The sequence below is a fragment of the Emydura macquarii genome, unplaced genomic scaffold (assembly GCF_026122565.2).
Source record: "Emydura macquarii macquarii isolate MOO-44397 ecotype Brisbane River unplaced genomic scaffold, CSIRO-AGI_Emac_v2 contig_2768, whole genome shotgun sequence".
NCBI classification, from domain to species: Eukaryota; Metazoa; Chordata; order Testudines; family Chelidae; genus Emydura; species Emydura macquarii.
In genome coordinates this window covers 34,335,995-34,353,876 of record NW_027132905.1, presented here as the reverse complement: position 1 = coordinate 34,353,876, position 17,882 = coordinate 34,335,995, and the positions used below count along the sequence as shown (strand labels likewise).

Here is a 17,882-nt window from a genome sequence, read left to right as displayed (position 1 = left end):
TCAGCTGGACCCATTCTTGGATCACTACCTGGTGACACTAATGGCCTCCCTCACATTGGAGAGGCTGGGGCTGGCCTATAGACACTAACAACAGTTTGCTGGAAGATGTGGGGTTCGTGGCATCCTTCCAGAAGTTCTGGCTGGTCTATTGAAGGCAAAGGTGCGCCTTTCCCTTGGCGTGGCAGTGGTGGAACGTGGGGAAGGTTCGTGCCCAGTTTTTCTACCGTGACTACACTTGGGAGGCCAGCTGGCAGAGGGATGTAGCGATAGAGCAGCTGGAGTGGAAGGTCTTAGAGCTGGAGAGGCGTCTGGCCACCAAGCCCGAGGATCCATCCCTCTGCGGAGTGTGCTGGGAGGAGCTCCAGATCCTTGAAGACCTTTGGGCCCAGGGTGCCTTCGTTCAATCCCACAGCTATCACCTAAGGGGATGGAGCACGGCTCTTGCTTCTACATGCTGGAGAAAAAGAAGGGGGCTAAGAAGCATATCATCTGCCTTTTGGCAGAGGACAGCACTGCCATCCCTCCTTCCCCCAATGGACCCAGTGCAGATGCGCGAGCATTCCAGAGCCTTCTACATCAGCCTTTTTCCCCTGGATCTAACCCATACCGATGCCTGCAGGGTGCTCTGGGACGAACTGATGTTGGTCAGCATGGGCAACCAGGACTGGCTGGAAGTCCCTTTCACTCTGGCCAAGCTCTTGGAAGCCCCATGTCTCATGCCCACTAATAAATCCCCAGGTATGGACGGGCTGACCGTGGCGTTCTACCACGTGTTCTGGGACTTCCTCCACGCGGACTTTGCCACCGTCTGGGCTGAATCCTTGGGTGGTGGTGAGCTCCCGTCTTGCAGGTGGGCTGTGCTTGCCTTGATGCCCAAGAAGGTGGGGCCTCCTTGATCTGCAGAATTGGCATCCCAGCTCGCTCTTCAGCATGGACTATAAAATTATAGGGAAGGCCATTTCCCTGCAGCTGGGCTCCGTGCTGAAGGATGTGATCTCGCCCGACCCGACCTACACCGTCCCGGGCCATACCATTTTTTATAACCTTTATTTGGTCTGGGATCTCCTTGAGCTCAGATGTAAGGATAGTCTGTCATTCGCCCTCCTTTCCCTGGATCAGAAGACGATAGTTAGAAGGGTAGACCATGGGTATCTCCTGGGCACCCTCAGCATGTTTGGCTTCAGGTCCCAGTTTGTGGGGTTTCCTCCAGGTTCTGGGCGAGGCTCAACTGGATCTTGACCGCACTGGTCAGCTTCAGGTGCAGCGACGCTGTCCACTGTCAGGTTAGCTGTACACACTGGCCTTCGAGCTCTTCCTCCGTCTCTTCCACAAGAGGTTGGTGCTCCGCAAGTCAGAGTTGCAGTTGGTGCTGTGAGCATATGCCGATGAAGTGCTCCTCAGGGCTCAGGACTAGGGCAACCTGGTGTGAGTGGAGACCTGCCAGGCTGTCTACTTGGCAGCCTCCTCCACCTGGGTCAAGAGCTCTGGCCTGATGGTTGGGCTTGGGTGGCAGGCAAGCTCCCGCCCACCCACGCAGTGGTAGCTGCTGATGGGGGTGGACTTCCTCCCAGAGCCCCTGCTATCTCAGTCTGCAGGTGGCAGAGGCACGCCCAGTATGCCAGAGGATGGTCCTGGCAGGCATCACCAAGATTGGCAACCACCTCCTGGACTATGACCGGGGTGATTGGGTGGATTCCCCAAGTCCTGGGTCAGCTCATGGAGCTCTCCACCCTTTCATGTACTTCAGCATGCCCCCCCTCCCCAGCATGTACTTCAAGAGATGACGGCAGCGTTACCGCCCACTGCTTGGGCCTCCCTCAGGCATGTCCTGCCTAGCCCTCATGCCAGGCCCTCCGGATCTTTTCATCAGGCCCCTGCACCACATGTTCTCTCAGCCACCCCCTCCACACACCCTGAGCCGATCCCTTCTGAACTGCACTATGGGCACATCTCTACACGCTCACACTCTACATTTCCTTGCCCTTGTGTCCCGCCCCACTACTAAGTGGCAGGGCCTTTTGCCACCAATCGAGGATGAAAACCCCAGTGGGCCAGTCTGTATTCCACCTTGGTTCCACTGCCCTGCTGGGGCTATTAGACGGCTACTCCTTCATGGACCCCTGAGCACAGGCATGTATCTGGCTTGGTTCACCCCTTATCCCAATACCTGTCCCTTTTGGAGTCTGGTCATGTGTATCTGGAGTGCGCCAGGTTGCAGCCCCCTATTCTGGCTCGTCCAGAACCTCCTCCTGAGGAAACAATTTATCTCCTGGAATATTTCCCCCACACCCCACTCAGCCCCGGGTAGTGCCCCCAGCCTGGCTCCGCAGGGGAGCCCCATCTCAGACCAGTGATCCCCGATCTTCCGCAGCAGGGTGCTCCGCAGCGCCTGCACCAAGGCCTTGGCCTCCCCAGGCAGCAGCTGCCTCCCTCTGCCATGGCCTGATGATGTCATCATGGACACAGTCTGCACCAATAATTGTTTAACCATTAAGTATTTTACATCCCTAATTTGGAGTGGAAGGTGAGGACATTTGGGATGGTTCTTATTTCCTTGAACAAAATGTTAAATAAAATGGGTCTCTACACTGATCCTTTTGGTAATCCCACTCTCCTTCTACATCACCTAAAGAAGCTGAAAAAGCTGCAGGGAGGAAGAAGCACACAAGACAGGGCTGGAATCTAGTTTCATTTTATTTTAGCAAACTGCATGTTCATCACTTACAGCTCTACATTAGCAGTTATATAACTTTCCAACTTTTTTTTTTTTTTTTTTTTTTAATTTAAAAAAGGGCAGACAAGAAGTGAAAACTCAGGTTCTTCATCTTTTTTTTTTTTTTTAAACTTTTCAAAGTTGGATTCAAGACGACTTTTATATATTTTGGTATTTAGGTAACATATGTGGAATCACTTACTCAAATCACAACCTGACTAACTGAAAACCAGTAGATTGCTTCTTTTGGGACCCCTTAGATGTCAAATGGGTCAAGATATTTTATATCCACTCATGAGATCTGACGCATTTTCAAGGGGAACTTACTGGTCTGAAGGGGTCAAACAGAACATCTTCTTAGCAAATCACTACAACAGCCAAGCAGAGAGAAGCACCTTCAGAATTCAGTGCAAGCACTGCATATATTTTGCTTCACCATGGAAGCATTAGGAACCCTTTGTGTTAGATACCATGCAGGAAATCTAAGGAGAAAGCTACTGCAGTTTTGACTTTTCACTTCAGAGTTTCATTTCCCCAATGATCCTGTTCCTGCTGTCTAAAGATATAAAACTTTTCTTTGAACAAGTTTTAAAAAGCAAAAAACCAAAACCAAAATGAACGCCCTAAAATGTACAGATTACACATTCTAGAAAAGTTCTAAAATTATTGAAGAAACTAAAGACGACTTGTGCTGGGGGGAGGACAGGCACAGGGCATCTAGATCTAATTGAAATGCTTGGGTTGGTTTGACTTACGTTTTCAGCTTTTCCCCATCATTCAAGGAAAAAAAAAAACTGTTTAAGCATCAGAACTAAAATACAAATGCAAGTTGACTTTATAAAATAAGATTGTGGATTTGACCATGGGATTTCCTGACACATTGGAAAAGTTTACTTTTTTGCCCGGAGAGACTTCCTCATGGTGGATTTGCCCTTAGCCGGGGATTTCACTTCCTTCCTCCCACTCATTGCTGGTTTCTTAGAAGAGCTGCTGCCAGAGGGCCTCTTGATGGGTGGGGCTGCTGGTCTGGCTTTCTTGACAGGGGTTTTGACTTTGGGTAGGGGCTTTGCTTTTCCACGGCGGGCTGCAGGTGCCTTTCTTGGCTTGGGTTTGGACTCTCTTCTTTTCACTGGGGGGGCCCTGCTCTGGGATTTGGGGGGGGGTCTCTTCTGCATCCTATCAAAGAAATGACAAAAGAGTTTAGTACCAAGGCACAAAAGCTTTCAGAGAACCCAAGGGCTAATTGATATAAAAATGAGGCAGATTTCAGCATCCTTCATCTTTAACATGGAGGTTCCAGCATGCAATGATTCACCTCAATTGGAGTAGCCAGACCCCAACAGCAGAAAATCTTCCAAGTGAGTTCACAGTGTAAAGCTCTTAACTGTCCCCATAGTGTTCATCCAAGCAGGAGCAGAATTTAAGTTTGTATCTCCTTTGTTAACATATAACCATGCGAATACTGCCAGTCACACAAAAGTCTGAGTCATGCAACTCAAGAGACCAAGAGCTTTCTTTTGTGTTGGGCTTGTTAGTAATATAGGCCAGTGTTTCTCAACGACTGGTCCATGGTCCCAGAGATCTCCCAGACACAGTATAGGAAGCTGGTCCCTGGTATCAAAAAGGTTGAGAAACATTGATATAGGCCATTCATCACAAATATGCATTTGGAGCAAGAACAGTTTCATTTGGCTTTAGAACAGTAAGTACACCAGCCAGAAGAGAACAAGGTAAAATTATCCTCTATTTATCAGATATTTCATTAAGAAGTCTGCAACTTTTAAAATGAGAGCACAACTTTCCTAAGGCACAGAAGGAAGATGGGGAAGCTAAATGGACAAACTAAATGGACACTAAAGATGGAAAGATGGTACAAAGGATAAGAACATGCTCTTTTCCCATCAGCTTTTATGAAATTGAGGAAATGACTATTACTAGAGTCAGGCCTGGTGCACACTGAGCATGTGTATATAGCACCTACCACGATGGAATCCTGATCCCAACAGTGCTCAAAGCCTCCAACCATAAAAAACCATACACCATACTACAAATGCCTGCAACATCCCCTGCTATTCTAATCCTGGGCCTCTTCATACCAATAATGGCTATTTGTGGATAATTATTCCCTGCCAAAGACTAAACACTCTAACATTTGAACTCTAGTCTCCAAAGGTGAAGTGCTAGCACACCAAGCTACAGTATCCCTAGAGTCTTCTGTAGCATAAATATTACTAATGGAGACTATCAGTTCTCAGCAGCTAGCCCTAGCCATAAAGAACTTTACCACAGCCCCGACAAAGGCAAATGAGTTTCCCCAAACTTTGGTTAATATGATCTCAGTTCCTTCATGGAAGGTCCATGTTCCAATTACTCCTGCACTATGATATTTTGCTGGAGCCTGCTGCTGAACAGCCATGAAGCTATGACTGCAGGACAGTCATACATTTTAGCCTGGAGGAGCCCATTTATTTTCAGCTCAATACCTTTTCTTTGGAGGAGGCTCTTCCTCCTCAGACTCTTCTTCCTCCTCAGATTCCTCTTCTGCCTCCTCTTCCTCCTCCGAGTCCTCAGAATCCTCCTCTTGCTGCTTCTCTGGGAAAAGCACACCTGGGCTGCAAGAGTAATTTTGTTAACATAAAGAACCCCACTCTCATAAAAGGATACAAAGGTCAGTGTCAGATGGCTGAAAGATAGCCACTGATTGACCCTGCATTACCAGGGATAGTTGCCCATTTTGTTGCAGTAAAATCTTGCTCGTTTGAGTTTCCACACACTGTGGAACTTACACAAGATGCTGATTTCCATGTATGTTGCTATACAAAGTAGAAATCAGTGAGGTGCTGTTTGGGGAGGGCCTTGGTGGATGAAGTCAAGCTGGCCTGCAAATTAATGGACATGCCACACCCCCACCTCTTCCTAAGCAGCCCTGCCTCGAACTCTCTTACACATTGCTCCATCCCATTGCAGACATAGCAGGGGGATGGCAGTTTTAGTTCAGGTTCTCAATGATCCCAGGCAACTGTGATGAAGACATAATGGGACTTGAAGATTAGTGGGTTGATTCACGCTTAGAAGCAGACCTGTCACGCCACACTGCTCTTCCGAAGAGACTCTTGAGAGTCACCAACTTTGTGCTCCATGTGGCTCAGCTCAACGTAGCCAAGGGAAGAGATTAAAGATGGTGGAGTTGGAACTTGTTCTCTCCCCTCCATATAGAGCAAACGCCGATCTTCCCCCATATCTGTATTATGTATAGTGGGATAGTTGGATTAAGGGTATTTTTCCTTATAATAATTCCTGTGTTAAACAAACTCTACGAGGGGCACAAAGTACCTCATCATGCAGATTCGCTATATCTTAGAAGCACTTAAATAATACACTATGGGCACTACAAAAGACACCAGGAAGAGTAACTGAGAATACTAGGCTCAATATTTTATTTAATAGTTTCCAGGTTGGTAAAGCCATTATAATGTTTAAGCACAGATTTGTTATCAGAACCTAGAATGGTATGGGTTACACAGTGTTGGGCATAATCAAGGTTGTTTAACCCTATAAAAAAATCTTTCAAAGAAAATAAATTGATCCTGTGAATATCAACATGTTAATCAAGACTGCTGGGCTAATGGTGTGTGAAATGCTCTGCATGACCACCTGTCAGCGGAGGGCTCTTTACCTGGGGTAATAAGGAAAGCAGAGCTGGAAGGTGCCACTGAAACCCTTCCCAGAGATCTGCTCCATCCAACCATTCTTCTCACATTTCTGCAGGGTTCTCTTCAGTAGATGCACTGTGGGAAGTGAAGTAAGGGTGCATCAGGACCTTCATATAGCCACAAATCCTGACTTCATTATTCGATACAGTCCCCCTCACCTTTCTGATGCAGTCAACTTCTATATAGCACCTAGCTAGAGAGAGTTGCTTTAGAAGAGGTTTACTATGAATGTACTATATTTAGAACATACAGGGCAATCCTCCACACAGATAATATTGAGGTAGATTCAAGTGCTGGGCCTAAAACAGTTAAGTGTTAGTTTAAATCTTCCCAAGGCTGTCAAAGCTTCTTGGTGGAAATATTAAGATTGGAGACAGCTCTTTTATAAATGTTTCTGATAGCAACATAATTAATTTTAGTTACACTGACATTTAGTCTCTGTTCTGTTCCAATTGTTCTTTGAAGTATTTTTGCCTTACTTTGAACACTTCATTTCCCACTCTTCCCTGCTTTTTGTTTTCAGGTCCCTCACCCTCTCAGTTCTACCTTGTTACAGTGAATTGCTAGGGCAAGATTTGAGGGGTCAAGAACCAGAGGAAAAAAATTGTTAATATATGTTTTTGCTCCAGTCTTTTCTTTGGCACTTGTGTGCAGTGATGGAGCCTCCTGCACATGTAAAAAGGAACTTGCCACTCTTGCAAATAGGAGCAAATAGCTGGTTCAACAGTTTGTCATGAGACAGTTTTCCGTTTCAGTTAGGATGGAACATTTACACAAGTTAACTTCCCTTCAAGCCAGTGAGAGACAGGAAAGATCCTTTTCACCTAGAGAATGAAAAAGACTTTTATATTTTATCTAAAACCATGTATTTTGGGCTGAAGTGCTTGGGAAATCTCAGCTCAGATTATAAAGGCCTGTGTATGTCCTTTCCACACAGAGAGTGGTGAACTACTTAATGAAATTGAACTGCCCAAGGGAATCTTGAGCAGTGTAAGACAGTATAATTCTGGGGTGCAAGACAGGGAGGAATTGGCTGAAGGCTGGAGATCATTCATGTAACTCAGTTGGGTGTGTCCCTGTCTGTGGATGGCTGTGTAATTGCAGTGCCTATCAGAGGCTTGTAGCTTGACATTAGCATCACAGTGAGAAAGACATAGTCCAGGCTGATGGGTGTGGAGGGCTCAGCGATCCCACTGTCCAAGTTGCTCCCTCGGGACTCCGTCATAGAAAAAAACCCACCAGAACCAAAAGGAATATATTGGTTAAATTATCTGGTAATATTAAGCATAATAAATGGAAAGATATTCACTCCAGCCAGCTTCTATAATATTGCTGAAGTGGGGCTTGTTATGTTGAAACGTCATCTCTCTCTACTAAATCACCTGGGTCTAAGCCATCCTTCTATCAACCTACAGACTATTCCCACTGAACACAATTTAAATGAAAAATATCATTTAAAGAGCTTGCATTTTGACTGAATGGCTCATTTCCATTAAACTATTAGCTTTGGCCCTGTTAGATGCTTAAGAGTACAAAAACACTTATTTAAAAAAAAAAACCCCAAAGTTTTATAATATGCATCATCAGGCTATTTTTAAACCTGGGCAGTGAAGACTTCATATGTGAAGGATCTAACTGGAATTAGAAGTGTGAGGGACAAAACGACAACCATGGCAGGGCACTGAACTCCTCCTAGCATACGTACACCTGTCTGCTACATCTCCTCAGGTCTCCCTCTCTGGATTAGTCCAGAAAGGGAGTGAGATCATTTCAGGTATTTCTGTCTAGTGGTATGGGATGCAAATTAATAGATAGCATGCTGAAGTTTCCACACAGGATCAGCAGTAACTAGATGTCATATCTCTGCAAGCAGTAATCAGTGTTCTCAGGCACTGGGGGTAGGTTGAACTGTATATGCCTTTAACAACCAGAGTTGAAAGTTTCCTACAGCAATGCTATGAAACCAAATAATGCCAGTGCTAAAATACGTATTAGACCAGCCTGAATCACAGGCCTCAGAATTCTTCCTACACACCCAAGATTAAAGGTGGGCATGGGACAAAACTGGATAGCATGATCTCTGAATGACAAGAACAGTAGCCATAGCCCTGCATCAAAGATTTGCTGATGCAATATTCTCAAACTGACAAATGAAGAGTACAAGACTGGGTTTGCTATCTATGGCCCTGTCTCCTGAAAGCATTGCAGGAAAGCACTAAGCATCAAACTTTTGAAACAAAGAGCCAAAAATGGTAACATGCTAACGTGTCTGGAGATGTGCTTCTGGGTCTGGCATTAGTAGGAAATCACAGTGATCTGATATCTGCTTCATCTGATCACCAGTCCAGGTCAAACAATCATACTGTGCAGCAGTGCTCAGATCAACACCATATACTGTACTTCCTCTGCAAGTGAACTATTAGAAAAATCTACCTTTAAGCCCCTAAGGCATCACCACTACTGATAATACAAAACGGTTTACACATCACAGTCAAATTATAATTTCACATATTTATTTTGTTTCTGACAACCAAGATGTACTATGCCCCTTTCAAATAAAACTAACCCACAGACTTAATCTTAAGTCAGACACAAATATGGAGACGTGGAGGCAGCACAAACAAGCAAAACTGACCAAGCTGGTGAGTGGGTGCTTCATGGGCTAGAACTGTACAACTCCTCTAGTAGGAAGTAAATTTGGAACTGCATTTATTTTTCTGAGCCACAGTCTCCTAGAATTTTTCCAGAAGTGGCTTAAGACAAATATGACTAGACCATCTAGACTAATAGACTGCTGTAGTAGACTATTTTCCTCCCCTAAAAATGGGCTTCAGAGCAAGAAGACACAAAAATCCGTTATGGGTCTGAGACAGACCAGGCTGCTATAAGCCTTGATTGGGACTCAATGGAAATAACGGGCTTTAAAATCCTGGGAATCTCTGTAGTGTGCCTCTTTCACAAAGGATAGTGCTGAGCTGCTGCCTGGCCTCGCTAAGTCAAACAGTATATTTTTAACAGGGAGTAGAGAGAATTCTGTGGCTTCTGGGACGCTCCCTCTTAGTCTCTGTGAAACTGACAGCTTTGTAGATTTGGAGTAGGGATGTAAATATTGGTTAAAAAAGGAAACCATTTAAACTCTTAAATGTATATTGGTTAACCGTTTAACTGATGTAATTGTGTGCCCCCCCGGATCTACTCCCTTCCCTCCGTCCCCAGGTAGCGCCTCCAGCCCAGCTCCACAAGGTCTCAGACCCCTGGTTCCTGGTGTGCCACAACGGGGTGCTCCAGCCACAGCTTCCCTAGGCAGGCAGCAGTTGCCTCTGCCATGGCCCAGTGCCATCATCATGGAGACGGCGAGCCCGCGCCGCCGGTTAACTGAGAAGTATTAATCTTAATGGAAAAACTAATATTTAACGGTTAAAAAGGTTTTGCATCCCTAATCTGGAGTCATACCCTGGAAGTTGGAGTTGGTCCCGGGGTGGTTCTCCAGGACATACTTCTTCAGAGCTGTGGTGGAGCAGGTCTTCGGTTCATTCATGGCAGCAATAGCAGACAGGATGGCATCTTCCATCAGACTCCCACCAAGCAAGGGCTTCTCCCCTGATTTCTTCAGCTATTTTCCAAGGAGGAAGAGAAAAGCGATCAAGACAAAATTCTCCCAAACCAGGCCAGGACAAGACTCCTCTGCACCAGGTGAGTCGGGGCTCCTGCATTAGCACAGATACGTTTTACATTAAAACGTTGCATAGGGAATACTTCTCTCCCACCCACAAGGAGAAGACAGGTCTTTTAGTCAATTGGCCAGAAATGTTATTTATTGGAGACATGGTCCCATCTCCAAGATACACAGTAGCTACATTTACATTGAGCTGAAGAGACTAACACCACAGGCAAATTAACATGCTATGATCTTCCTCCATCACACAGACCAGGCAGCCAATGGATTTAGGCTTCCTTGTGCCACTGCCATGGATGGGGAACGGACGGACGGACACACACACTTCTAGAAAAGCATTTATAGTTACACTGACCATGTAAAACTTACCCCACCATCCAGCCCCATCACCCTAATGAGTCAGAGCTGAAACAGCATGTGTAGCACTATTGACAACAGACACTATAAATCTCAGCAAGAATGGTCAGGTGGCCTGCTCCAGAAATGTAGACCAACCTAATATTCCATAATCTGAGAACTACTGCATGTGACTCTTACTTGATAGGCTGCTAGAGAAGGTTGCAGCCCAATAAAATCAGAGGGGGAGAAAACAGAAGGGTTATATGTGGTATAAACAACAATGGAAGGTGAAGAAAGACTAACTCTGGCCTCTGACCTGGAATGTTCCAGAAGCTCCTTTGCCTGTGATCTGTTCTAACTGGCCCTTCTCTACGGCTCTCTGCAGGGCATTCTTCAACAGCTGGGGTCTGAAAAAAATGGGCAACATAGTGTAAAAGGGGAGGTGGAGAGATGACACTTTACCCAGGGTATGAGAGTAACTATTAGCAAATGCTGACTCTGTGAAAGGAGTAATGGACATTATTTAAAGGTGAACTGACATTGTCTTCTGGTGCTGTTTATCTAGAAAAGACCAAGTTTCAATTTAGAAGTCTGACTAAATTATAAAGAAAATTTGTAGACAGAAGAAGGTGGGTAAGTCACTTCCCCACCATCAGTCAATGGACAAAATCTGGGATCTGAATACAAGGCTCTTTACATTCACTAATTAGGTGACTATACATAATTTTTTTTAAACCATCCACATGGGTAAACTAGCTGGTAGGCTGCATGCCCTTTAAAAGCATAAAAAGAAGTGGAATAAGGGGCCAAGAGCAAACATGGAAATATTTATATCCCCAAAATTAAAGGGATTCCATTTACTGGTGGATGTTCAATATGAACAATGCTGCCCTAGGGATCTGGAGTTTCACATGGGGCACAGAAAGAAAAAGTCACAGGAAAAAGCATTTTATTCTCAGCTCCTAGGAAGGTACTACAATGCAGAATAAAAAAATGCATCTGCCTACAGCTTGGTAAAATACTTGACAATATCCTTAAAGAAACAAAAGAGGGCAAACAAATGGAAATTAGTGTTTCAAGATAATGATAGAGACAAATATGTACCATCTGCACCTACCTTACATCCACCTTGAGTTTGGGGTAATACTGAGAGACATATTTTTTGATCAGGCTGTATGAAGCTTCCTTAGGTTCACAAAGGCGGGTGAAGGCCAATGGAAGGATGTCTTCTAGCTTGACTTGCTGCTCTGGAGTGGATATGGAGGTACTTCTCTGAAATATATTTTTCAAGATATATCTAAAGTTAAAGCAGGGACTACACAAAACATATTTTCAATCAGGTATATGCATACAGGAAGAGGTGCTGTTGAAAGAAAGGATACTTATTGTAACTGGAATTCTGCAAGATGTGTGGTCCCTATGGGTATTCAATGTGGGCGTGCATGTGCACTGCGCACCTGGGACCAGAAACTCTTCAACAGCAGTGTCTGTTAGTCCATGATGCATCCTGTGCCTTCTTGTGCTCCCAACTGAGGGCATAAGGGTGGCACAGTTCATCCATCTCTCTAGTTCCTGATTTACTGAGAGTCCTGTGAGGACCCAAGCAGAGGGGAAGGAAAACGGGTTGTGAATACCCACAGGGACCACACATCTCAAATAACTCGTTACTATAAGGTACTTAACTTTCCTTTCTTCGAGTGCTGGTCTCTATGGGTATTCACTGGAGGTGACTTCCAAGCATTGCTCACTGAGGAAGAGGGGGTGAGGATGTATGCCATACCACAGAGTGGAGCATGAACCAGCTTGCATGGTGAAGGTGTGTACAGAGCTCCAGTGAGATGCTCTGCATATCTCCGAGAGGGATTCCTTGTAAGGAATCTATTGATGATGGTTGGGCTCTTATCAAGTGGGACCTGACCATCTGAGATGAGGGGACTTTCCTAAGATCATAGCAAAGAGTGACGCAGGAAAAAAAATCCACTTAAAGCCTTTGGGAAGAGAGCTCTCTAATTTTTTCTGTAACCGACAATTCTGGAGACTTTCAAAAGGCCGCCACACTATGCAGACAAAAGGCTAGAGCGCTGTGTACATCTAGAGTGTGGAGCCTTGTCTCCTCCATACTGCAGAGAGACTTGGGGTAAAACGCCAGAAAGTAAACTGTGTGGTTTAAGGTGAAGCTCAGAAGGCACATTAGATATGAATTTTGGATGTAGTTGCAAAGAAACCTAGTCTATGTGAAAAACTGTATTAAAAACCTGCCAAAAGGGTTCCAACCTCCTCTCCCCTTCTAACCAAGGTAATCGCTGTCAAGAAGTTCACTTTTCAAAAAACAGTTCAAACCATGGTCTCATAAGAACAGAAAGGACAAGGTTCAGAACCCAGGTAGGAACTGTCCTTTTATTGCCTGTCAGGAATTTCACAATAATGGATGGGTAAAGACCGAGCACCCCTCACTAGGATGTGGAAAGTAGACAGACATGCCTGATGTCTTCAGTGAGAGAAGATATTCCGGTAAGAGGAGTATTCCTGATGCCTCAGGGGATAAGTGGTGCTGTCAGAACCAAAAGGAGAATTATATCCACTTCTGCATAAATGCTGTTGTTGTTTAGGATTGATTGAACGTTCTGAGAGCATGCTCTCTATGCTTGTCCATCCAAAAACCATGCTGCCAGATGCAGGAAAGCTGGATTGGAATGGTTTGTGCTGCCCTTGTTCTGGAACATAAGGCCCAAGAATGGTTGTAGGTGGACACATGGATGGGAAGCTAGCTTTAGGATGGTGGTGAACAAGAAATGCCTCAGTCACTATCAGGAGGGCTATCAGAATCACCAACAAGCTTGATTTTCCCCGAGTTCAAGGTACCAGAGAGATGGAGAGAAGGCGTCCATCAGTGGGTCTGACCGCTGTACCAAGACGACATCCCCTCTGGAGTTGAGGCTCTAGACAACCTGAGAGCAGTATAACAGGCACTTCTTTTTCCACTGGGTTGAGAAGATGGGGGCCTTCCCATTGCTGAAAAATGAGCTATACTATCAATGGGTAGGAGTTCCCATTTGTGATCCACCTGGAAAAGTCTACAGAGGCTTTCTACCAGGGAGTTCATTATTCCTGGAATGTGTATTTCTGAGAGGATGATTTGGTGCCTGATGCGCCAATTCCAGAGTTGGACTGCCTCTCCGCAGAGTAGGGTTAATTTTACTCTTCTCTGTTTACATGTTGGACCGTGTTCACATTGTCCGATCTGACTGGGATGTATGGAGATCAGATAATGGGTAGAAACATCTTGCAGGCTTTGTGAATTATCTGAAGCTTGAGTAAATTGATATGCAGCCTGGATTCCTTTGGGAACAAGGAGTTGTGAGCTGTCTTGTCATGGAGATGTGCTCTTTGTAAGTGGTACGGCAACAAAAGGGGAGTCCTACACAAACAACCTCTGCTGTCCCACCAGGTGAGCAACATCAGCATATTCCATAGAAGAGAAACTTTCTTGCCCAGCGAGTCCCTGACCAGGACACAGACTATCCTTAACCATGTTTGGAGGCACCATAGGTGCAGCTGTGCAAACAGCGTGACATAGATGCACACAGCCACGTGGCCTAATAGAACCAAATGAACAGGATCAGACTATAATCTGAGGACTGAGACAAAGCGGGGCAATGAGATTCCTCATGGCAAGGAATCAGTCTTGAGGTAAATAAGCCATTGCTGTGAATGAGTTCAGATCCATCCCAATTAATTCTATGATTTGCATGAGCATTAAAGTGGACTTGTCTGAATTTACCTGGAATCCCAAAGAACGAAAGAGTTGAAGAGCAGTGCGTTCTGTTTGCATTTCCTGGGCCGACAAACCCATAAGCAGCCAATCATCTAGGTAGGGAAATATTGGTCTGCCTTGTCTGCAAAGCATATGGCTACCGTCACAAGCACTTTTGTAAGGATCCTCAGGGCTGTCAATAAACCAAAAGGGGAGAACTCTGTACTGAAAGTGCTCCAGGACCACCATGAAGTGCAGGAACCTTCTGTGATGGGGGAGGAATGTCCGAATGAAAGTATTCGTCTTTCAAATTAAGGGCCATAAACCAGTCGCCTGAGTTGAGGGAGGGTTTTAGAGGCCATGGTGGTGATCCTGAACTCTGAGTGTTGTATGAAGACATTCAACTGCCTGAGGTCTAGCAACTATAGCATGTAAAGAATGGTTACTTACCTCGTAACTGTTGCTCCTCGAGATGTGTTGCTCACGTCCATTCCCAATTTAGGTGTGTGTGCTCGCCACATACACCAATGCCAGAAAACGTTTTTCCTTAGTGGTACTAGTACACGCCAGCTCTAGCGCCCCCTGCAGCGGCACACATATGCGTCTACATATAGACACCGCCGGCTCCTCCTCCCTCTCAGTTCCTTCTTGTTGGAACTCCAACTGAGGGGTAGGAGGGTGCACATGTGGAATGGACATGAGCAACACATCTTGAAGAACAACAGTTCTGAGGTAACTAACTGTTCTTTTTTGAGTGCTTGCTCGTGTCCATTCCCAATTTAGGTGACTCACCAGCACGCAGAAGTTCATGGACATGACCCTTGAAGCACTGCTCTACCGAAGCCAGTGTCGACCCAAGCTTGCTGAGTCAAGGCATATTGGGATGTGAAGGTATGTACCGATGACCAGATAGCTGCTCTACAGCTGTCCAATATGGGGATGTGCACTTGGAAGGCTGCAGATGATGCCTGCGCTCTCGCTGAGTGGGCTGTCAAGGACACTGGAAGCGTGACTCCAGCCTGCTTATAACAGGCCTGGATATAGGCCTTGATTCACTTTAAAAGACACTGCGAGAAATCCAGTAGACCCATCATCCGGTCCGCAACTGCTACGGAGAGCTGAGTAGAGCGATGGAAGGGCTTAGTCCTGTTGATGTAAAAAGCCAGGGCCCTCTTCACGTCAAGAGAGTGCAGACGCCTCTCCTCACTGGAGTTGTGCAGTTTGGGGCAAAAAACAGGCAGGAAAATCTCCTGGTTCAGGTGAAAATAGAACACCTTAGGCAAAAAAGCTGGGTGTGGGTGTAGCTGGACCATGTCATTATAAAACACTGTGTAGGGTGGTTCTGATGTTAACATTCTGATCTCTGACACCTGCCTGGCGTATGTGATAGTGACCAGAAAGGCAGTCTTCCAGGACTGGTCTGTAAGGGAGCATGAGGCCACAGGTTCGAAGGGCGGTCCAGTGAGCCTGGAAAGGACCAAGTCCAAGTCCCTTGAAGTCCCTTGATGATGGGAAAAGCCTTTCCAGACCTCTGAGGAACCTAGTCATCATTTCATGTGAAAAGACAACAATGGATGGAAAGCAGATATGGTAGCCACATGGACTTTAATTGACGAGAAGGCCAATCCTCCTGGCTTCAGGTGTAGCATATACTCCACAATTGTTGGGATCGATGCCTCTGTCAGGGACATGCCAAGTTCAGTTGCCCAGCAGGTGAAGCGCTTCCACTTAGGCCTATAGGCCTATCTGGTCAATGGCTTCCTGCACTCCAGGAGCATGTGCTGAACTTGGTTGAGCAGGCCTGCTTCTCCTGGTTAAGCCACGAAGCATCCAAGCCATCAGGTGGAGGGATGCCAGCTCTGGGTGGAGCAGGTGACCTTGATCTTGGGATAGCAAGTCAGGGCGCAGTGGCAGGATCCAATGCCTGGGTCCAGCCAGCTCTAACAGCATCCTGAACCAATGCTGTCTGGGCCACGCTGATGCCACAAGGATGACCTGTGCCATGTTTCTCTTCACCTTCAGGAGGACTTTGTGGATCAAAGGATCGGCAGGAAGGCGTACAGGAGTCCCTCTGAGCAAGGGAGGAGAAAAGCAACGGTGATGGAGCCTGCACTGAGGCCCTGATGGGAACAGAAGTGATGGCACTTCCTGTTGGCCCTGGCGGCAAAGAGGTCCACTTGGGGATTGGAAGATGCGAGCCACCACCTCCGGATGGAGGGACCATTAGCGGTGAGAGCAGAAGGACCTGCTGAGATGGTCAGCCAAAGAGTTGATGACCCCTGGGAGGTGAACAGCTATTGGGTGAATATTATGGCTGATGCAAGAGTCCCAGAAGTGCATGGCCTCTATGCATAGGGCAGGGGATTTGCTCCCCCCCCCACCATCTGTTGATATAATACACGGAGGCTGTATTGTCTGTGAGAATCTGCACCACCCTGTTGGCAAGATGTGATAGGAAACCTGCACAGGCTAAATGAATTGCCCTGAGATCTTTGATATTTATATGTAATCCCAGTTCCTCCGAGGCCTCCATGACCTGGATCTTCAGGGAACCAGCTCCCCATCCCAGGTCTGAGGCATTGGAGACCAGAGTTACCGACAGCTGAGATGCTTCGTAGAGCATTCCCACAAGGACATGACCCGGACTTGACCACCATACAAGGGAGGTAAGTATTTTTGGAGGAACTGTAAGTATCCTGTCCAGGTGGTGTCTGACCGAAGAATAGAATGATGCCAACCACATTTCGAGGAATCTGAGGTGCAGCCTGACCTGGGGAACCACGTAGGCATAGGCCACCATGTGGCCCAAGAGGCTGAGGCACCCTTCGCTGTTGTGAGGGGACGAGCCCCGAAAAGCAGGTAATAATCTGTCATCATTCGAAATCTTTCCTTTGGAAGGAATGCTCTGGCCTTGGATGACTCCAGCATTGCTCCAATAAATTCTATTCTTATACAGGGACTACTACCTATTTTTGTTTATTTATTAGGAGGCCCAGTGCCTAACAAACACTTTGGGTGACAGATGCTGGCCTAGACCTGAGACCCTGATGAGCCAGTCGTCCAGGTAGGGGAATACCTGCACTCCTCTCCTCTTGAGGAAGGCTGCTACCACAAACATGCACTTGGCGCAGTTGAGAGGCCAAAGGGGAGCACCACAAACTGGTACTGGCAGTCTCCTACCATAAATCTCAGGAACCTCCTGGGACCAAGGAAGATCACAATGTGAAAGTAAGCGTTCTTTAAATCGAGAGTGGTGTACCAGTCGCCTGGATCCAGAAAGGGAATGATGGTGGCTAAGGAGACCATGCGAAGTTTTAGCTTTCTGAGGTACCTGGTCACGTATTGTAAGTCCAGAATAGGCCTCAGCCCTCCCTTTGGGATCAAGAAGTAATGGGAGTAAAATCCTCTACCCCGCAGGTCTCTGGGAACCATTTCCACTGCACCCCCCTGCAGGAATGCTCACACCTCCTGTTTGAGGAGTTGCTCGTGAGAGGGGTCTCTGAAGAAGGATGGGAAGAGAGGGTCAGAAGGTAGGAGTGAGGCAAACTGGAGGGTATAACCAATAGCCACCGTGCTGCTGGGCACCCACGTCTGATGTTATGGCCGCCCAGGCTGGGACGAAACAGGCTAAAACGAGAAGACAACAAAAGGGGGGTTGGAACCATGGACAGAACTGGTAGGTTGTTC

General features: G+C 46.4%; 1 protein-coding gene across 5 annotated transcripts in view; it reads right to left on the bottom strand.

Moving 5' to 3' along the window:
• Window positions 1–2,676: 2,676 nt before the first annotated feature.
• Window positions 2,677–17,882, bottom strand: part of HP1BP3 (heterochromatin protein 1 binding protein 3) — a 63,501-nt gene continuing 48,295 nt past the window's right edge. For all 5 annotated transcript variants that reach the window (XM_067566997.1, XM_067566995.1, XM_067566993.1 and 2 more), the window contains 6 exons: window positions 11,559–11,713; window positions 10,758–10,848; window positions 9,880–10,039; window positions 6,390–6,501; window positions 5,197–5,325; window positions 2,677–3,889 (listed from right to left, as the gene is read on the bottom strand). In XM_067566997.1, the coding sequence (XP_067423098.1) occupies window positions 3,604–3,889; window positions 5,197–5,325; window positions 6,390–6,501; window positions 9,880–10,039; window positions 10,758–10,848; window positions 11,559–11,713 (933 nt within the window). In that variant the 3' untranslated portion in view covers window positions 2,677–3,603. The remainder of the gene's footprint in view (window positions 3,890–5,196; window positions 5,326–6,389; window positions 6,502–9,879; window positions 10,040–10,757; window positions 10,849–11,558; window positions 11,714–17,882) is intronic.